Source organism: Myiozetetes cayanensis, unplaced genomic scaffold (genome assembly GCF_022539395.1).
Source record: "Myiozetetes cayanensis isolate MyiCay16 unplaced genomic scaffold, myiCay2020 scf6-25, whole genome shotgun sequence".
Classification (NCBI taxonomy): domain Eukaryota; kingdom Metazoa; phylum Chordata; class Aves; order Passeriformes; family Tyrannidae; genus Myiozetetes; species Myiozetetes cayanensis.
The window spans coordinates 15,330,732-15,351,619 of NW_026087853.1; the positions used below are offsets into that span (position 1 = coordinate 15,330,732).

Consider the following 20,888-nt stretch of genomic DNA (forward strand, 5'->3'; position numbering starts at 1 on the left):
CAGAATTACACCCCAGATGGTCAGAAAGATTGCTCTACTGCAAGGAAATTTTCTCCTGAGCAAGTGGGTGGGGTGTGCGTACAAGTGGGTATGGGGGTGTGTGGGTGTGTGCAAATGGATCAACCCAGGGACTCCACTGAATCAGACCAGTTTCCTAGCTAGGATTGCACAAGAGACTCTGACAAAGGATGCCCCAAAAGTATGCAGAGTCAGCGATAGTTATCGCACTTGTTGTGCCCTTTCCTCATCAACTTTGGTGATTGCTTAAATACCAATGTGGCTGTTTCAGAGCAAAGTGACTCCTTATGCTGGAGGAGAATTTCCTGCCATCAAGGTTGGTCCTGTCAGTGGCACTCATGGTGCAGCTGTAGCAATGTGATCTGTATCTCCATGACAAGGACTGTGCAGAAATCTGCATTATTTTTTAAAACCTTGGGAAGGTTCCCAGGATGCCTGGGACAGGCTGGGAGAAGGTTCTGAGCAGGAATGCCAGGCTGAAGCTGAGACAAGACAGACAGTGATGTACATAGAGGTCATTTTTACACTAAATATGTTCTGGGTTCATGTTAGTTCCTCGTTCACGAAATTCTTACAACAGCCATAGGATGGGTCGCATCCCTATCCATCCATGTTGAAAATGAAGTTTTAAGTTCACAGCTCTTGTTTACAATGAAGAATAAACAATAAAGAAATACAATAAAGAAATTACACAAATTTTAAGCCTTTGCCACAGTTAAAGAAAACTGTACCAGCTGTATCTGCTCCAAGTTACAACATTTTCCACATATGCTCTAAGTGACTAAAATGTTTCCCATTGAAATGGTGAGAAGAATAGCATTCCCTGTGTGAAATAAATGAACAGACATTGTTAATGAATGGATTCTTTTATTATATTACAGGTATTTCATCTTCAGGAACTACAGGTATGCCAGTAGCAACAAACCTCAAACTCTAAGTCATTCATAAAGAAATTAAATATTGCAGGAAAAAGTACCTCTGTGATGCTCTAATTGTCATGTGTAAGGGACAAAATCTATCTTAGGACTGGTTATTGAATAATTATATATATATATAAAAATAGAATTATTTCAGTTGGAAAAGACCTTACGATCATTGAGTCCAATTGCTAACCTGACACTGCCAAGTGCACCATTAAATCAAGCAATTCAGGAGCATGCAAGCCAGAAGATTTTGGAGTACAGCATCATTGTTGAAAGGCAAGTGTCTATACTGAACATGCTCTTTTTCCAAACCTATGCCTTCAAAATATCTGAAGTACCTGTGAATGAGAGACAAAGGCATTTAGCCTGGAAAATATTCAGTGTCACTAAAAGACAGATGGATCACTTCAGTTTGAGCAGGGCACAGTGAGTGCCTGTGCTGCTGGTGAAGCTCAGCAGGTGACTCTAAGCTTGTGATCCTCATCCTAAACACTTGTCTGCCTACTGGCCTATTACAAGGACATCCTTCTTTTCCTGCAGTTGCCTTGATCACTACTGGCCATCCCCTCCTCATTTCTGCCAGCCCACTGCCCAGGCATTTTCTTTTAAAAGAGTGGTGGTACCCAGATGACTGCAGCTCTGCCTTTAAGGATGGACAGAAGGTTAAAAGTAGGATTTATACATCCTTTTCTAGGACATGTTTAGGTTATTGAGCCTCAGAGATAATGGGAAAGAACTTTGGGAAGAGCAAATACATAAACTAGTATTAATGGATAATATTTGATGGGTTTGTTCAATGGGAACAAAATTTGATTTTTAAAGTGCAAGTCTGTTAGGAAACATAACGGTAAAATCACCCAGTAAACAAAGCAGATCTGTTCTGTGTGTATTTTGAGGTATACCAATGTCTTCTTTAGAGAGAGAACCTCTGCAGACAGGTTGTATGAAACATAGTATTTATTCCTTTGAGTACTGGTAAGATTAAAAAAAAAAATCTTAAAATTATTTGCAATTGCATCAGTGCAACAGACCTCCAAGACAAGACATAGACCTGTAGACTAAATAAAATCTTATTTCCAAAACTAGTATTTTGTCTTTGATTTGGATAGTAAAACACTTTACAATCAGTACAGAAGTACAGTGCAAAAGATGACTTTTAAACTGATTGGAAACTCACCCACCTTGTTAATTACATGCTCAATTTTAAACACATCAGAAAAACTGTTCAAAAGTTTCTTCAATAAAACCTCATCCAGTTAATTTCTTTTCCTAGTACTCTCCTGAATTAGCTCCTGAAGGAGGAGATAATTCATTCAGGGGGAGCAACAGAGAAAAGCCACCACTGATAGGAGCATTTCTCCTTATAAAAGGACAATTTGAAAAGCTTTTTTTTTTTTTTTTAATGCATCTCCAGCTGCATAAATTACAAAATATTTAATACTTTGTTATGATAAACCTGTTACATGCTACCTCCTATTGTTCTGCGCTTTTGGATTCTAGGCAAAGAAATTAGAAGAAAGAAATGTAGGGAACCTTGAAATTGTCATTAATGGGCCTCAAGAGTAACTAAAGGCACCCATGAGTAAATGTTTTATTTCTTTTTGCAGTACTTCAATATTATAACTTCTAAAGTTATGTCTCCATGGGATATCAGAGAACAGCCAGAATACAATGTCGAGCTGAAAACATGGTGAGAATTCCTTTTATGTACCTGTACCAGGAGCATCCAAATTAAAATATAGGCAAGGCTAAAGTTTTACCCTTAAAGAGGGTGCCAGGACCGTTCTAATGTTACAGGGTTTTGATTTACATCTTGTCTCAAAGGCAAAACGCCTTCAGCACAAGGACATTTAAATTTTGGTGAAAGAGGAAGGAATGGCCAGTACAGCTCCCTGGAGCACATAGGACAGTCTCATGAACTTTCTCATTAATCCTCAATCCAAACTTGCATCTGCTGACTCAAGGAAATAGGAATTTTGCAGCCTGAGATGGATGATGCAGACTCTAGTTCTTTGAGCAGATGAGAATTCCTGTTTAAAGCACTATACATGAAAGATGAAAGGAAGAAGGGCAGCCTGTGTAACAAAATTAACTCCTACTTAGAAAAATAAGAGAAACTGGCCATTACAAAATACTTTTCTTAGAATAAACAGTGAAACAGATGCCAGTGTACAGCATACAGGGAATGAAAAGAGATGATGTAGGAAGACTACAAAAGGAAGTTATATTAAAAAAAGGAATTAATTTGCAATATGAAAGAAAAGTTGTAGTTAAAGAGAAAATTCTGCCTTAACAGCCTTATTCTATTTATATTTTATAGAAATAACTTCAGAAAAAAAAGTTTCTGCTTCTAACTGGATTATAACATTTCCTTATTTTCAAAACAATTCATGGAACACAGTTTCACTCTAAGATGTTCAGGATTTTTAAGCTTGACTATATAAATTACTTTTTTCTGTGTGCATAAGAACACAAAATTCAGTATTATGCCTGTTTGGCAGGCATTGTCCTCTACCAGAGAGAATGAAAAAAGCTCAGCTGTCCATACAGGCAGGCATGAATGAGAGAATCACAAGCACAGGTGCACACAAGGAACAGTCTATTCTAGCAAGAAGGCTGGACAGCTGTTACTGTGAAGTTCTGACTAATTACTGCAAAAGACCATTGCAGAAAACTATATATATAATTTTTTTTTTTCAGTCTGCACCTTTAGTACTTTTAAAGTCAATGTTTTGCTACTTTTGTGTTTGTTTTTTTTTTTTTACAATGTTACAGTTTCACCCTGATGGAATATATACTTTCCACTTCTTTAGTTTTCTCATAACTGATGACTATCAGACTATCAGCAGAACTGTTTTCTATTCAAAACTGTCACACTTAAAATAGGTATGATTATTTTTGTGTGAATAAAATCACACTTAAGGCCTTATTAACATTCTCACAGTGAGAACAAAACCACCTCAAATTCAAAATTGGTTTGTGGTTGCAAAAAGCCTGGGCTATATTTGCAATCAACAGCACCTACTGATATATTGAATTTTCACAAGTCAAGAAGACTGAAACACTTTCACAAGCCATATTCTGCCTTCAGGGATGGCAGTGTGAAATCAATGAAACACATGTCTCATGAATGCCTCAAAAATCACAATGTTATAATCCTAAATATATTTTCTGGCAATACAAATTACAGAATGGTATTTCAAAGATATTTCACCATTCATATAAAAAAATTTTTTTTTTTCATTTTTAATATTGAAACAATTCTGTTTTGAAGTATTTTACCACACTGAAAAAGTTTTAATATATTAGCTGTTGGTGTATCAGTCACTTGAACAAATGTTTCACTCTAACAGCTGAAATAATTCCACTGAGCATGCATTGCATACTGTGCTATCCATAAGTAAACATAAATAGTAACAAAGCCTTTATTTTCAGTATTTTATATCTTGACCTAATTACTCTAAATCAGTTAAGACAGTCAGCTAATATTGGGATTCAAGTTTGCAAGCCTTCCCCCAGCATTTATGACTTAATTTAGGACAAAATTCTCCTTCTTTGCATACATGGTTTAACCTAAGTCAAAATAATTATTTCATATTAATAACTATAATATAAATCATTATTTGAACTGACTAGTTATTAATCACTTAAGTAAGTATAGTTCCTCTCATTTCATTTTAACAGCATCACTATCTGGCATATCCAGGCCCTCTTTATTCCTAGAATTCATCCACTGGACAAACTAAGACTGCTCCTATAACCAGCAAGTAATTTGTTTAAATTAGTGTTTTTCTTTTCTCCATCCAACTTATCCCACTTCATGGTATGTCTAATGTTCTCAGCCCTGATTAGGCTTCTGCTTTCAATTAAAGGAGCTTTTTTTCCTTCAGGAAATAGGAAATTTAGCATTGCACGTGTCAACACTCCCATCAGAAAACCTCACTTGCTGAGTGCTGCAGTACATAAACAGCAGCACATAAAACTGATCTCTAGTAGTATATGCTCCCTAGGGAACTTCTGGCTTGGAATATGATAGATGCTTTAGAAGTAAGTATTAGGCAGACAAAGTAGAATTTCAGCATGGTTATCAGTTCACGAGGTGCACTGGCTGAGAGCAACCTGGCTGGAGAACAGACCCATTCTCCAGTTGGTCCATCTGGAGAAACCCAACACCTACTGGAGTTTTTCTTGTCCCAGTGTTTGCACGCTCAGACTGGCAGCCACGGACATGATGTGCTCTTCTTCTCCTCCCCTCTCTTCAGAGGGCTGCAGTGGAACAGACTGGGGATGGAGACTCCTTCCAATTGTCCACCCAGCAAACTGGCAACATTTCCTTCAGGTACACAGAGCTCCTACAAAGGTCCCTGCTGCATGCCACCCAAAGGACTATGTTCCATTTTCATCAGTGTTTTGTGCAAAAAAAGGACAGTAGAAGTACTTTCTTCATGCTCTCTGTCTCCAAAACATACCAGTACATGAAACACAAGCAGAGGGAGGTACAAGTAATTACAGCTGCCAAATCACAGACTTCCAGCAAAGTACTTAGCTCCTTGTAGGACTAAATTATTTAAAGTAATGTTCTGTTTATTTTTAGCTGCCCATCCAGGTTTGTTGTTTGGTTTTGTTTTGTTTTTTTTTTTTTATTCCAGCAGCAGTTAAGTTATTGTTATATCTGATCTCATTGCTTTAATTAAGTAAGTGCTTCTCAGTCCACGATCAGTTCTATTTTGGGCTGGTTTAAAGTTTATTTAATTTGAGATGTATACTAAGCAGGGTAGCATAATTGCACATCTCATAGCCTGCTTCATCCTAAAATTAAAATGTTGGTTTGATTTCCCAAAAGTTAAAAACAATATCTAAGAAGTTCCATGTAAATTTGTCAAATTATTTTACCTGCACTCTAAAAATACAAGTGAAAAATTGCCAAAGAACAAGACTTTACATGCTGTGTGTTCAACACTTTGTCTTTCTTTTTTTTTTTTTTTGGATAACAGGGATAATGAATACATACTACAATAGAACCTGGGGAAAAAATGCCTCAGTAGAGGCAGAAAAAGGTCATCTTGTCCACTCACTGACCAATGATGGAATTAAAGATTCTGATGTAATTCTTTTAGGGTGCCTGGTTAACCTGAGTGTAAGGGACTCTGGTTCAGCACACTTGCAGCAAGTGTGGGTAGAGCCCTTCTCAAATCTTTGTTCGCGAAGCCTAGCCATGATGATGATGATGATGAAGGGACTCTGGTGATGAAGTCTCTATGGTATCTCTAGGGAGACTGCACAATTGCTTCACTTAGGAAACTTTTTTTCTTATACAACCTGAATATTCTTTGTTGCAATTTAAGCCCATTCTTTGAAAATTCCTTCCTGCCATCATTCCTTTTTTAAAGACTGGGAAAATGCTTGTCCTTTTAAGTCACCTGGAATTTCAGCCCCTTCCATAAGTTGCCAAAGTACTCCTTATAGTTCTAGTAATTTCTTTGAATATTCTAGAATGCAGTTGAGTTGGCCTAAGTGATTTGAAAAGGTCTGACAGATTTAGGGTTTCTAACCTGTTCTTTTATTTTTCCCCTTTCTCACAAGTGTTAATTGTACCACACATCACTTCAGAGTTGACCTTTTCAAAAGACTGATGCAGAAAAAGCCATTAAACATTTCAGCCTTCTTGGAATCATTTCTTGAGAGCTCTTCCTCTTTTCTATACAGCAGACCAATATTTTTCTTAGTCTTTTCCAACAATATTGTGCTGATGAATCAGTTCACATCACCCTTGACACTCCTTGTTAATAGCACATCATTTTGTATCTGTTCCCTGTATTTCCATATTATTCATTTTGTCTTCACTGATCTAATTTTCTACCCATTCTCTATAGGTTTCCTTCTTGTGACAGAAAACAACAACTAACTTAAAATTTAGACACGTGTGTCTTTTATTACAGTACCTGTCTTTCTACATTTCACAACTGGATCCTGTGAGCCAGCATCATTCATATCTCTTGTACAGAAAACTGATAGCCTGCCTTCTTCAGTTTGGATTCCTCTGAGATTCCAAATTGTAGATCCTTCTTTATTTAATGTTTGGCTCTCAAAATCCCCTGTTTTCCTGTACTTTCTGCTTTTTCTCTAAAGAATAATGAACTCTGCCACTCTGTGGTCACAGAATTTGCCTTCTACACTTCCTAGGTTAAAGTCAAATACAGAAAGTTTTTTTCTTAAGTTGCTTATATGTTTCAAAAACTTGCTAGAGAGCTTGTGCTCAGCTTCCAGTACATACACCTGTAAATAGAGAAATGCCCTATTATGATAAAATCATGCCCTGGAGAATACCAACTCCTCACAAAAAGAACTAATTCCAATCTCTTAAGAGAATGTAAATGCTAACATTATTTCCTTTACAGAGTACAGATCTCATTTAAGAGGGAGAAAGAACCTGTGGCAGAGATGTTAGAGTCATTTTGTCAGCAGTGGTGTGTTGATCTGATTCTGTTACTGCCTGGGTGCCCATCTGGAGGCTGGTAGGGTGGGATTTATTTCACCTAAATTTCAACACTAAATTTCAACACTAGTATAAATATCAACCTTTGCACTTGACACATCAGTTGTTTTATTCCAGTCAGGGAAGAGCAACAGGTACATTAGGACATATTAATTCATCTGACTTACTTTAGATATCTTCTGTAAAATTGGATGACTTAAGACTCTGACACTAGTAGAAGTAAGAAAATTTCCATGTGAAAACTGACCCGGCCTTTCCCCTAACCTTGTGGGTTACAACCATGTGGTTTAACTTGTATTTTAACCAGTGTCCAAGAGAGAACATGCTAGGCTATCACACCTGTACCTTTTTTAGATCCTGTTTCTAAAAGCAAGATTTCCAGGTTGATTTAATTTTATACTTCCTTTTTTATTACATGGTTTGCTTTATTTAAGATTTCTACTCTGTTCTGCATATAGCAGAGACTGGTGATAACTCCATCATTATATACAACATTCTCTTTTTCACATTTTCCCTACATCTTTGCTTTATACAGATTTGTCACATATTACAGAAAGCTTTCAGTAAATTTAAGAGTGAACCATTCAGTTAAGTTTGTCTTTCAAGGCTGGGGCATGTTCTAGTTCATTAACAGGTGTAGTCCTAGGCTGGTGGTGTTTACTACTTAAGTGAGTTAAGTGCTTGGTAGTCTCTGTAAGGCAAGTAAATGGCTTCAGTTTACCTGCAACTTCCCTAAAAAGCCTTTTGCTCTAGAGATGCCTCTCCTGAGGCACCTTCCCAAGCTGAAGAGAATGGAATCAGCCCCATCCTCGTTCTCAGAGAACACAGGCCTTTTAGGTTCTCAGGGCTATCACTGCAGGTGTATTACAACACACTTTTAAAGATGGCTTCTAATTAATCGAAGAGTTTCTTTGTCTCATATACATGAGACAAAACTTTCTTCTCAAAATATCAAAATGAGAGAGGAAACATGGAAACGTTCTTCTTTTTTTTTTTTTTTTTACTCTGCCAGCTCCCTCTGTGTCAAGTAAACCTCTTCATTCTTCCCTCCTTCTAATTTCATTTTTCTAGTTGCTTTCTGTTTCCTCTTGGAACAGGAAAAGCCTTACTGATACTTTATCTTTTGTATCTCCACTTTTAACACACCTATTGAGTGACATATTTTCTATCTTTATCTTTAATGAAAGCAAGTGCTACATTATTTGAAAAAAAACCCAACAAACAAACCAAAAACCTGAAAAATATCCAAACCCAAACCTGTTCTGTTCTATTTACATAACGAAGACCAGCGAGATTGTTTCAATACCTTCTGGACAAACAGACTCAAAAAAAAAATCAGTGTAACTTCTTTTTTTATTTTGTTCCTTGTATATCCTTGTAAAATATTTCAAAGCATTATCTTGCCTATCTCCTTTTTCAGTGTTACTTATTCAGTCAGATGCACTTTTCACTTTTAAATTATCACCATACAGTTGTTGATACATTAATTACTGCAATGACATTTTTAAGAGGCTGTATTGTGTATACTATTTCTACTCAATAGAATAGAATGTTCAGTTTTCTGCACTGTAACTAGGAGTTCTTAGAATATTTTGTTATCTTGGAAACTAATTATAGTTTACACATTGCCCTCCATTACATGAAGCCTTCACCAAGAATAACTAGAATGTGAAAGCTGTGGTCAAAACAGGAAAGAGAAACCCAAACTCCCCATCTTGTGTCAGAACTTTAATCACACAGCTGCATGCTGGTGTTTTTAAGGACAAGAAGAATCTCTTTAGGATAAAAATTTCTATGGGTTTACATTTGGAACAGGATTTGGGGTCTGGTGGTGTTTTCTGAAGCTCACAATTAGGCAACTGGTATTCAAAGGCCAAAATGACAATACATTTTATAGGCATAAAAATGAGCTTAACCTCAACAACGAGTTCTACTCTCATTGTTGGCCTGGATAAAATGAAGCACACAGATGACAATTACACTTCATTAATGAATGAGGGGTGCATCTAGGCGTGTAACTAAAACCACTGACTTGTACTGCTTTCATCTAAACAGCAGGACACGTTGCATGTGCACAACTTCCTTGAGTGTCAGCACCATAGACCAGAACCTATGATAAGAAAACTCCAGAAACTGAATGAATTGACGAGAAAGAAAACAATAGCTCCTGTGAGCTTATTTTATTGTCCCACCTGGGATTATGGAGCCTTGGTTATGGCTCAGTGGCTAAAGGAGGTAGTTTTGAATTATTAGGACTGCTTGCAACATAAACAATATTTAAAGGAGAAAGATGTCAGTTAGAAGAACAAGACACCTTGTGTTGTACAAATTCAAATAAACACAGCATTGCCAGCCAGTCAAGGGAGCTGACTGGACTGTTCTACTCTGTGTTGGTGCAGCCTCACCTCAAGACCTGTGTAGTTTTGGTCACTGCAGTACAAGAAAGATATTAAACACAGGAAAGACATTGAGGTGCTGGAGCAGGTCCAGAGAAGAGCAACCAGGCTGGTGAAGGGACTCGAGCACAAGTCCTGTGAGGAGAAGCTGAGGGAGCTGGGGTTGTTTAGCCTGGAGAAGAGGAGGCTCAGGAGTGACCTCATCACTCTCTACAACTTCCTGAAAGGAGGCTGTAGCCAGGTGGAGGTCGGTCTCTTTTCCCAGGAACTATCAGTAAGATAAGAGGGTACAGTCTTAAGCTCTGCCAGGGGACGTTCAGGTTGGATATTAGGAAGAAATTCTTTACAGAGAGGGTAATCAGGCATTGCAATGGGCTGCCCAGGGAGGTGGTGGATTCTCCGTCCCTGGAGGTGTTTAAGAAGAGAATGGACGTGGCACTGAGTGCCATAGTGTAGTAACTGTGGTGGTAGTGGATCAAGGGTTGGACTTGATGATCTCAGAGGTCCTTTCCAACCCATCTGATTCTATGATTCTACTAGAGAACATCCAAAGAGGACCATGAATATGGGGAAGGGCTTAGAGGGGAACCCTTATGTGGAGTGACTGAGGTAACTTGGCTTGTTCAGCCTGGAGGAGACTGGAGGGAGACCTCATATTAGTCTACAACTTCCTCAAGAGGGAAAGCAGAGAGGCAGCCACTGATCTCTTCTCTGTGGTGACCAGTGACAGGACCTGAAGCTGAGTCAGGGGAGGTTTAGGTTGGACATCAGAAAAAGGTTCTTCACCCAGAGGGTGGTTGGACACTGGAACTGGTTCCCCAGGGAAGAGGTCACAACACCAGCCTGACAGAGTTCAAGAAACATTTGATCAATGCTCTTGGCCACATGGTGTGACTCTTTGGGTGCCCTGTGCAGGGCCAGGAGTTGGACTCAATGATCCTTGTGGCTCCCTCTATTTTAGGTGTGTAAAATAAAATCTATTGTTAGGATGCCAGTATGGTTGACACACATGAGTGTGTGGTTGGAGACCCTGCAGGAAAATGCTCCTGAGTGGCACATCTGAGGGGACCTGGTCAAAGCACAATCCTGTGAATGCCTGCAGAGCCCAGCCTGGAGCACAAGCTAAGTTAAAACACTGAAATGCACAATCAGTCTCACAAAGCAGAAGTGCTATGAGAAGATTACGAAAGAGACATGCCACAGTATCACAGAATATGCTGAGTTGGAAGGGACCCACGAGGATCATTGAGTTCAACCCTTGACCCTGCACCAAAGTCACACCACGTGACCCCAAGAGTCACATCATGTGCCTGAAAGTATCATCCAGATGCTTCTTTAATTCCGTCAGGCTTGTTGTTGTCAACGCTTCCCTGAGGAGTCTGTTCCAGTGTCCAAAAGCTCTCTGGTTGAAGAACCTTTTTCTTGTATCCAACCTAAACCTCCCCTGACACAACTTCAGGCCATTCCCTCGGCCACATCATGTCCCCACTGATATGATGAAAGTGTGCAATGCCACTGTCTGGATTAAGAAAGAATGATAAAACACATTGAGAAAGTGCCACTATTGATAAGACTTAGAAAAGCAATGTCAGGTAAAAAGAAGAGACGGGATGTCAATTGTCAAAGCCTACAGATCATACACAGTCTGAAGGAAAAAGGAGTCTTGAGGACTTTTCCGCAGAAACATTGACGGAGCTGTAAAATGTGGGCAATGGAAATCAGCAAGCCAGAGATATTACCAAGAAGTGTGAGTGGATAAGTGGATACTTGTGTTTGTGAGCAACTACAGTTAGTCATACCACAGATACACTTCTCTCCTTAACAATCTCATTTATAGAAGACATATGTTAATGTACAACTACTAACATCAGCTAATACACGTGAGAAGCAACTGTATCACTGGAAAAGGGGGTTACAACACTGCGGTTTTCTGAAATGAGAGAAGACTGAAGGGACACAGTGACAGTGGTCTTTGAGTACCTAAGAGGCCATTCTCTGGGTATGAAGGATGGCAAGACAAAAATAAAACAAGTGACTGAACTGCAGTAAGGCAGACATCAGGAAAACCTCAGCATAATAATGAACAAGGCTGGATTCCTTGTGGAAGCTATGGAATCCCCGGCAGTGTAGGTTTGAAATGGCAGCTTGGACAAAAGCTATCACAAAAAAAAAAGAAGTCACATATAACCAACCTCCTCTATGAACAGAGGCAAACAAGGTGGACTTCTGAGATCTCATCCTGGCTCTTTATACGATTTTATGGCTGTAGTAGAGGTTAGCATAAACATAGTATTTTGATCATACAAGAAGCACGCTTTAAGGGAGATGTTACAATGGCAAACAAACTACAGAAATTCACAAAAATGGGCTTAACAATGTTATAAGTTACTATAAATTACCAGTTCAGCAGAACAGTGAAGCATAGTTCTTGCATCTTACAGATTTTAGGTTTAAGGACACAAAACACCCAGTCTTGAGGCCCTGAGGAAATATTAAACCAAACTGATGACATCTATAACAACAGAATAAACCCAGATCTAAAAAAAGTCAGTAATAGGGAGGGGTGTGCTGCAGGACAGCACAAACTCTCACACATACCACAAAAAGCAAGGCATCTCTAAACTGCTCTGCAGGAAAAAACTATTAATGGACACTTCCTGAAGAATTGCTGTTGGTGATTAAACACCTCAGTGTGTGTTTCGCTTATGGAGGGAGTCTAATGTGAATTGGATATACCATTACTAAGACTTAGTGACCCCATTTGTCACTGTGGTAACTGCACACAGATTGCCTGTCTTTGACTAAAGCAAGCTCCATTTCTCCAAGGCTTTTAGCTGTCTGCAGCTGCTTGAATGAAGCCTTCCTGTTGACTCCCATGGGCACCCTGGGGTGCTTATGTCAGTTCCTGGTGCTATCCCTTTTAATCTTAATGTACACCTGTCACACCCCTCAGATTTTCTATTCAATATCACCTTCCCCTGAAGGCTCCTTCAGGCTGAATAACTTGTGTTTATTTATTTATTATTACAGCGAAATAAGCCGTGCCCACTGACTTGATGGTTCTGTCTTGAAAAGCCTGAAGAGCAAAAAGCCAAGTGGTTTGAAAGCCAGCCTTTCCAAGTTGCACACTTTGCAGCTGGACACCATAAAATCTATTTCATGGTTCTTGTAAGAACCAGACGATCCTCAGAAAGAGCCCTTCTGAGCTAACAGCCTATGAAACAACGTACCTCCACATCTAAGATTTGCTATAAGATTTCCCAGAATTTAAAGACATAGAGCGACCGTTTAGAGCTTTCGGCTTTGGTTGCGCTGGTTTCTCACAAAGTCTGCCGCCGTATCCCGGACAAGTTGTTCCGCGCAGGCAAGTGACGGGCGAGGGGAGCAGTGTGGTGTCCGCTGCTCTGCCCGCCCGCAGCACGGTCCTCAGCGCCAGCCGGTGCTGCCCGGGGCTCCGGGGGCGCTCCCAGAAGTGAGCGCTTCCCGCAAGCGTGGTGCGACCGCGGCAGCGTGTCTTTGACAGCGGAAGGTAAAAAGGGAGCAGCGAGGAGACAGGACCGTGCCCGGCACCGGCAGGAGCCCGCTGTGAGCCCGGGAGCTGGGGAGGAGGAGAGGGGCTGCGTGTTCCCGGTCCCCCGGCCCTGACCCCGCCACGGCCGCCCCGGTGCCCACCCGTCCAGCCGCCGCCGCCAGCGCGTCCCGCTGCTCACCGATAGTAGAAACGACGGTGCCCACGAAGTAGAAAGCACCGGTGAAATCCCATCGGGGCCGGATGTCATCGACACGGATGCCGGCCACGTTGGCCTCCTCGTACTCCCGGAGAAAGCCCCAGAGCTCGGCGCGGCTGAGGTTGTGGCGCCGCGTGAAGTTCTCCAGCCGTTCCTCCCAGCGCTCCTTGGCCTCCCGCTCCGTGGGCAGCTCGATGGCCGAGAAGACGGCGGCGCCGCACAGCATGTAGAGCAGGATCAGCACCGCCAGCAGGAGGAACCGCGCGTTGTCCGCGTTCAGGCGACCCGCGCTGGAGCAGCAGCAGCCGCCGCGACACGCCATCCTCCGCCCCGCGGGACCGGGCTCCGCGCCGCCACGCTACGTCGGGGCCCCGCTGCCGCCGCCGGGCATCACGGCACCGCCCGCCCGCCCTGCGCGGGGCTCAGGGCGCCGCGGGGCCCGGCGGCGGCGAGCGGCGCTCCGGGGAGCCGGCCGGCACCTCCGCCCCGGGGACAGGGCGCTGCCCCGCCACGGCCCCGCGGCGGACGCGCTTCGGGCTGCAGCGCATCCTGCGGGAGAGGCAACAGCCCGTCCCCGTCCCGTCTCGCAGAGCCTCTCAGCCCCACAGCCCGCCGCGTCGGGTTCCCGTGCCCGGCAGTTTCATATCCCCTTCCTGCCCCCGCCCCGAGCACGTCGGAGCGGGGCGCAGGGAAAGACACTGCCAGGCGCCTCCTGCCTGGTGGCGGGGGCGAGGCGAGATCCGCGGCAGCTCGCCCCGCCGCCCTCCCCCGCCACCGCGGGGCTCCTCGGCCCGGGTCGCGCCCCCGAGGGTGTCCTCCGCCCCCCACCAGGACAGCTCCCCGCGGCAGAGGCGCGGCCGCCAACCCCGAGGGTGTCTCCGGAGCTCCGGGACAGCAGCTGGCAGGGCGGGCCGCCCCGCCGCCTCCACCTGTCACAGGGACAAGGGGGGCTCCCCCTTCCCTCCCGGCATGTGCCCAGCCCCGGTCGTAGGGCCGAGGGGTGCCCCGGACAAAGGGGCCTCTTAGAGAGATCAGGAGTGAAACCCTTCAGTCGATGATATGCCTCCGGTATCGAAGCCATAAAAATTTCCGCCCTTTGCCAAAGACCTTCTCCACAGGTCTGGTTACCCATCGCCTTCCCAGCAAGGTGTTACATCTTCATCCTCCAGCGCTGGGCAGTCGAAGGGAAATAGTGTAGGGAAGACAGAGGCAGCTTTCCAGCTGCAATGTGGTTTAAAAAGGCATTATTTACAGGTCCAAAGAGCTCTTGAACCAAATATTCTGGAAATAATCTTTCTATAAGAAGAAAAAGCTTAACTCAGCAATATCTGACAGTTACTACAGTGTTGAATTCTACTTTAAAATAATTGCAGGCTGGAATTCAGCTCTGTTAAACATAGTAGCATATAAACACTTTCCAGTGAAAGACAACCTACATATGTTTTTTTTAGAAAGCAGGTTAATTAGCTATTACAGTAACATCTACTCCCCTTCACCTCTTGTCTATTAATTATGTTGCAGTCAAAATGCAATGGGAATGAACACTAAGGTCTTAGCAATCAGAAATCTTGCACAATGGCATATAATGGTTGTAACAGCCATTAATGGTCTCACAGCCTGAGATATATTTGGTCATTGGTCTGAGCCCTGGGGGTGCACTGTGGGCACTTCTCTGCCAGCGTTTGGGAGAGGGTCCCCAGCTGTGTGGCAACAGCTGCTTGGGCAGCAGGGATGGGGAAAAGCCACGTCCTTTCCTCGTGTTGCACACTAAACCAACAGCTGAGGATGAATAGGATTCATGCATCCTCATAATTTTTTTTCTATTTGTTGTTATTCATAGGCAATACATCATGTTCCAGGTTTTTATTCCCTCATCATTAGTCTTCAGTATAGGCTGATATATGGCAATCAAAATTAGCAGCAATGCTGGAAGACACTAAATAGTGAAAAATAGACAAATGAGATGCCAGTCAAACTAACCAGACTCTGTGCCAAGTGCTAAAGGTAACCACATGCTTCCATAAAGAGTGCTGGTGTATCTTTAGAATTATTGATTGTTCCTGTTAGAGAAAAAAAAAAAAACCAACCAATACTTCCCTGCTTTGCCAGTCTTTGCCAGCCAGAAAGAAGACAACTCAACCAGTGTGCTCCCAGCCAGCATAGGCAGCAGAACTAACTGAGCACCCTCAGTCCACACCGAAATCCCCACCCATCAAAATTGTTCTAGGGTGGCTTGGGTTAGCACAGTGGGAGAAAGAGCCTTTAACTGCTTGCAACCATGACATCAATGTGACTGCCCAAAGGACTGTGAATAACAATCCCACTATCCTAAGGATTATCCAAGGAAAATTATTCAAGGTTATTAAGTTCCTCCTTATTTACACATTATTTTGTTAGTGTGGAATAGTTATCTTGGGGTTGGTCTTGGGCATAGAGGGAGTTAGTACATAAGTGCAGGTAAAAACATCTGGCACAGTTTTCAAAGAGAGGGAAGTTTACTACTGGCACTGGTCATCAAAAGTTGCATGATCCATTAATTTGTCGAATTTGATCTTCACCAAATTAAAACACTATGAAGGATACGCAGTGATTTAATCACCTTTCAAAAAAGCGGTTTTTTAAGGGATAGACCAAGAGTGAGTTAATATTGACTGGAACCCTGAAGAAGAAAATGAGAAGATGGCTGGCAAATATCATAGGCATGGCACCTTTTGTTGTTTTAAGCTTCTTTTCTTCCTTTATTCCCCTGTTTTAATTAAGGTACTTATTCTAAAGAATACTTTCTTGTAGCAAAGGTCACCACTTCCATTGCTCTTGGGTAGGTACCTGGAAAAACTGGAGTGTGGGGAGAGAACAGTGTAATGATGCCATCACACATTCAGATAATTTAAGCAAGGCTGAATAAAGAAATGCAAGGTGTTCACTGGCATAAGCTAAAAAATAAAAGTAATCTTTTAGTTTCAGGTAGAAAAAGTTGTTAAATATGTTGCTGACATTTAAATTAACCCCAAACCAAAGTTTGCATCTTGAAAACCTGAGCCCTGAAAGCATTGCCATTAACCTCAGTGCAGCCATTTGTGGCACCATTATCAGGAAACCTGCTACGTCTGCCTTACCCCTCAGCATCACAAGCACACCTGGTGTCTGTGTGTGTGGGCATTTAGTGACAACAGATTGGTGGTGGTGAGTCTTAGCACCATTATAAAATAATAGGAAAAAAAATCAATGTATTTACTCATTCTGTTGATAATGTTGAATGACAACCTTGTAATTAAGAAAGCTACACTCACTGATTACCAACAAATGTCTGGTCAGAATAGAGTTATTATTAATGCATCATCAAATTATTTGGAAGACTCATGCAGGGATTTAGTTACTCTCACTCTTTGATAGGGTCAGTACTTTTTAATTAGGGAACTCCTTTGGAAGTGATTAGCTGGTACACTTAACCAAAAATCACTAATTATCTTGGGAGGAGCTATGGGAGAGCTAAAACTTACTCGTGAGCAAACTTTATTCATAATGAAATATTCTACCAGAGGAGCAGGAGTATGAAATAGGGAATTATGGAATTATTTAGGTTGAAGAAGATAAGATCATTTAGTCCAATCCACAATCATTAACCTAACATCACCAAGTCCACCAGTAAACCATATCCCCAAGTGCCACATCTACACATCTTTTAATCCCTCCAGGGATGTTAACTCCACCACTTCCCTCGGCAGTCTGTTCCAGTGCCTGACAACCCTCTGTGAAGATTTTTTCCTAATATACAATCTAAACCTCATCTGGTGTAACTTGAGGCCATTTCCTCTTGTCCTGTCACTTGTTACCTGGGAAAAGAGATCAACCCCTACCTTGCTACATCCTCGTTTCAGGTAGTTGCAGAGAGTGGTAAGTTTCCCTGGAGCCTCCTTTTTTCCAGGCTAAGCACCCCCAGCTGTCTCATCTGCTCCTCATACAATTTGTGCTCCAGATCCTTCACCAGCTCTGTTGTCCTTCTCTGGACATGCTCCAGCACCTCAAGGTCTGTCTTGCAGTGAAGGGCCCAGAACTGGACACCTGGTTTGAGGTGTGGCCTCACCAGACTGAGCACAGCAGGGCGATCACTGCCCTGGTCCTGCTGGCCACACTATTTCTCATACAAGCCAAGATACCATTGGCCCTCTTGGCCACCCGGGCACACTGCTGCTCACGTTCAGCTGGAATGTTGATCCTTGCCTTCACAAACCAGAAGGCACTTAGAAGTTAAGATGCTGAACCTGGCTATATAAAATATTTTCAAAAATGAGAAATGTGAAAACTTTTTCCATCTCTTTTACTTCAGTCACTGAAGTGTGACATTTTAGTCCTCTTGGGGAAGACATTAATTCATTTACAGTTAGGGTAGGCCCCTTAGGCGCCCTTTTATTTGAAAATATTTGCAAATTAATTTCTACAATTGGAAAAGTGAGGCAGAGGTAGACAAGGCTTAGAAGCCCCTATAAAGGGCTCCTAAAGAGCTGACCTCAAGAACAATTTCCACTTTTGGAAGCCACTTTGCACTTGCATGCTGTTTATCTTCCAGCATTTCAAGAGATAAGAAAACCACCGTGGGGCTGACAGTTTAGTTCCTCAAACTGCTTACCAACCAACCACAATTCAGAGGCAATAATTTGCATTTAAGGGAGAACCAAGACACACAAATCAACTTGTTCAAAGACAGAACAGAGCCAGAAAAAAAGTTGGTAAAAGAATCCAGGAGCCTCCAAACATTCCTCCATCCTAAACAGTGGAAAATATTTTCAACTAAAGGATGAGCTTATTACATTGATTAATACAATGGGATCGTAATACCTTGAAAGCATTACAAACATATTTAGAGAGCAGTGACTGGGAATTAGTTTGAGTAGTGATAAATTTTTGATAAACCAAGAAGCAGAAAAGCTAGTATATTACAAAAAGAAGAAAAGCCAAGGATAGAAAAACTGGAGATTAACATAGGAACTTCTCTGAACTTACTCAGCTCCTTTCAGCCTCCAGTACTTTCCAGTTTCTTTCTTTGCCCTTCAGGATGCCAGTTACAGTTGCTCAGACTAAACGAAACTCAGATGTAAGAGAGAGGGAATAGTGCGACCACTGTCAGTGTTCAGCTAAAATTCTGACATCCTGGGGCACTGATTAATTCCACAGCTGTAAGGTGTCAGCAACTTTATTGATGCCAGTAGAAATATCTGTGGGATTAGGTAGCATCTAGCACCATAAAGAACATTACATCTCCATTCTAGCTTCTGTCAAACACACACATTTAGTACCCAGAGTGTGAAACAAAAAAATTAGTAGAGTGGTATGAAAAACATTATTTAATAATACTCTCTCAAGAAAAAAAATTAAAATCTGGACAGTCAAGAAGGGTTCTCAAGTCTGCCCTGGCACCTGAGAGCATGCAGGTCTAGCAAATTGTTATTAACTGGCCAAAGGTTTTCCCAAGAACCTTCTGTCCAGCTCCAGTGTGTACTGAAGTGCAACTCAGTTTGGGTTGCAAAGGACTGGCTGCAAAAGACTACTGCCACCTTGGAGTTTTAGTTATCTTTAGACAAGTTTTTTTCAAAACAGGTTTTCCTTGTCTTTTTGGAAGAGAATTGTTTAAACAGGTAAAACAGAACTACATGCATATCTTTTTCAACCAAACTCAACCTTTATTTGAACCATTAGACTCACACCGCAGACTGTCCAACAAAACAAACCCCTCACCTTCACTCTTCCTCCACCTCTGCCACTCAGCACTGCCTCACTTCCATGCTTATTCCACAGCCTAAGTTGCTTTGGGTCACAGCTCTTTGTTGGAAAGACTTCCTGAGTGTTTTCCTACTGGAACTGATCACTTGGTTTATTTGTCCCCAGAGACAGACTTTGGAAGGATTTTCGTTAATCTGAGCCTTGAAGAGCTAAAGTTAAACCACACCAAGTTCCTGGACACTGAAAGATTCCAGCTGGAATTTACCAGGAATGCCTCAGAGCTGGTCAAACCACTCTGTGACAAAACCAGAAATACTCATGTACATAACATTAATAAATCACATCCTTCACAAATTCAGGAAAAATGCCCACCAACTGTTAGCCAACTTTATAGACCTCTTAAAGATTTCCTTGTGTAAAGACATCTTCCTACTTAGAGAACTTTTTTAATTCTCACAGGACAAAAATTACTAGTTACATTGTTAAAAAGAAAATCTAACAATGAAGTTGCTATCTCAGTTTTTAGAGTACAGTGCTCCATTTCCAAGTTGCCTTCCCCAATCCCTGTCTTTTCAGGCTCATCAGGGACAGAATCATACTGTTCATGCTATGTGCAGAAACTGTTAAGAGTCTGCATACAGAACTGAGGAAAGGTGAAAGCAGAAAGCAATCTTCCTATCTGTTCCATGGACATCCCAGCAGCACTCTGACCCTTACTCAACTCACATTATTCGCAGAGTTCTCAAAAACAGATAAAGCAATGATTACTGAGCCTCTAAATTGCCAACATGAGTTAAGAAATGAGCAACCTAAATACCCACGTTTCTGGCATTTGCTGTGAACATTGTGTAAAATTCCTCCACGTTACAGGCAAGGCTATTTCCCTGTATAGGTCCATTTACCCACTGAATATGAGACTGGACAATTTTATTTCCCCAACAATGACTCAAAGCCACCACCTTTTTGAGAGAACTTGAGTGTAACTGGAGAAGGTAGAAAAACAGGGAAAGGATCTGAAAGATGGAAAAGAAGCAGTACTTTGAAGAGTTTCTCTATGGATTGGTCTGGGATGGTACAGGAAAACAAAAGACAACTACACCTTGCTGGGCAGATGCCATGACAGTTTCCTAAACACGCACCTTTTCTGTGGTAATTTTTGAATAAATCAGGAACAGATATTAGATAAATATTAGAAAGTAGTGCTCTCCCAGTGTACTCCAAATCATCTTGGGGATAACACTGCAAAATGAATGCGGTAGCACTGGAACAGCTACCCAGTTAGATTATTTGGGATCCGGAGAAAAACACTCCAAATTAAGTACTACATTAGACCACAGGCTGCAGGACCAGTTGTTCATACATCCCACAACACTGTTAAAGACTGCTCTGCAGCTCTCAAGCCCATTCACTGTAATTTAGTGTTTTGGACAGTGCCTGAGTGTTTGCAGGGGGATGAAAAAAAAGAAGACTAGGAAATAACTGAGAAGCCACCAAATAATGCAAGAAACTAAACTAGTGATTATTAGTGCTTGCATTAGAAGTGATCACTGCAAAGCAAAATATTAATCCAATCTAAAATGCACACACTTAAGAAGATGGAACAATGGTG

The 20,888-nt window shown here is 41.8% G+C and overlaps 1 protein-coding gene across 1 annotated transcript in view; it reads right to left on the minus strand.

The window, feature by feature from the left end:
* The window catches only part of KCNK13 (potassium two pore domain channel subfamily K member 13), a 58,755-nt gene extending 44,872 nt beyond the window's left edge, over positions 1-13,883 (minus strand). The window contains exon 1 of the mRNA XM_050335366.1: positions 13,544-13,883. Coding sequence (XP_050191323.1) covers positions 13,544-13,883 — 340 coding nt within the window. The remainder of the gene's footprint in view (positions 1-13,543) is intronic.
* Between the last annotated feature and the right edge of the window lie 7,005 nt (positions 13,884-20,888).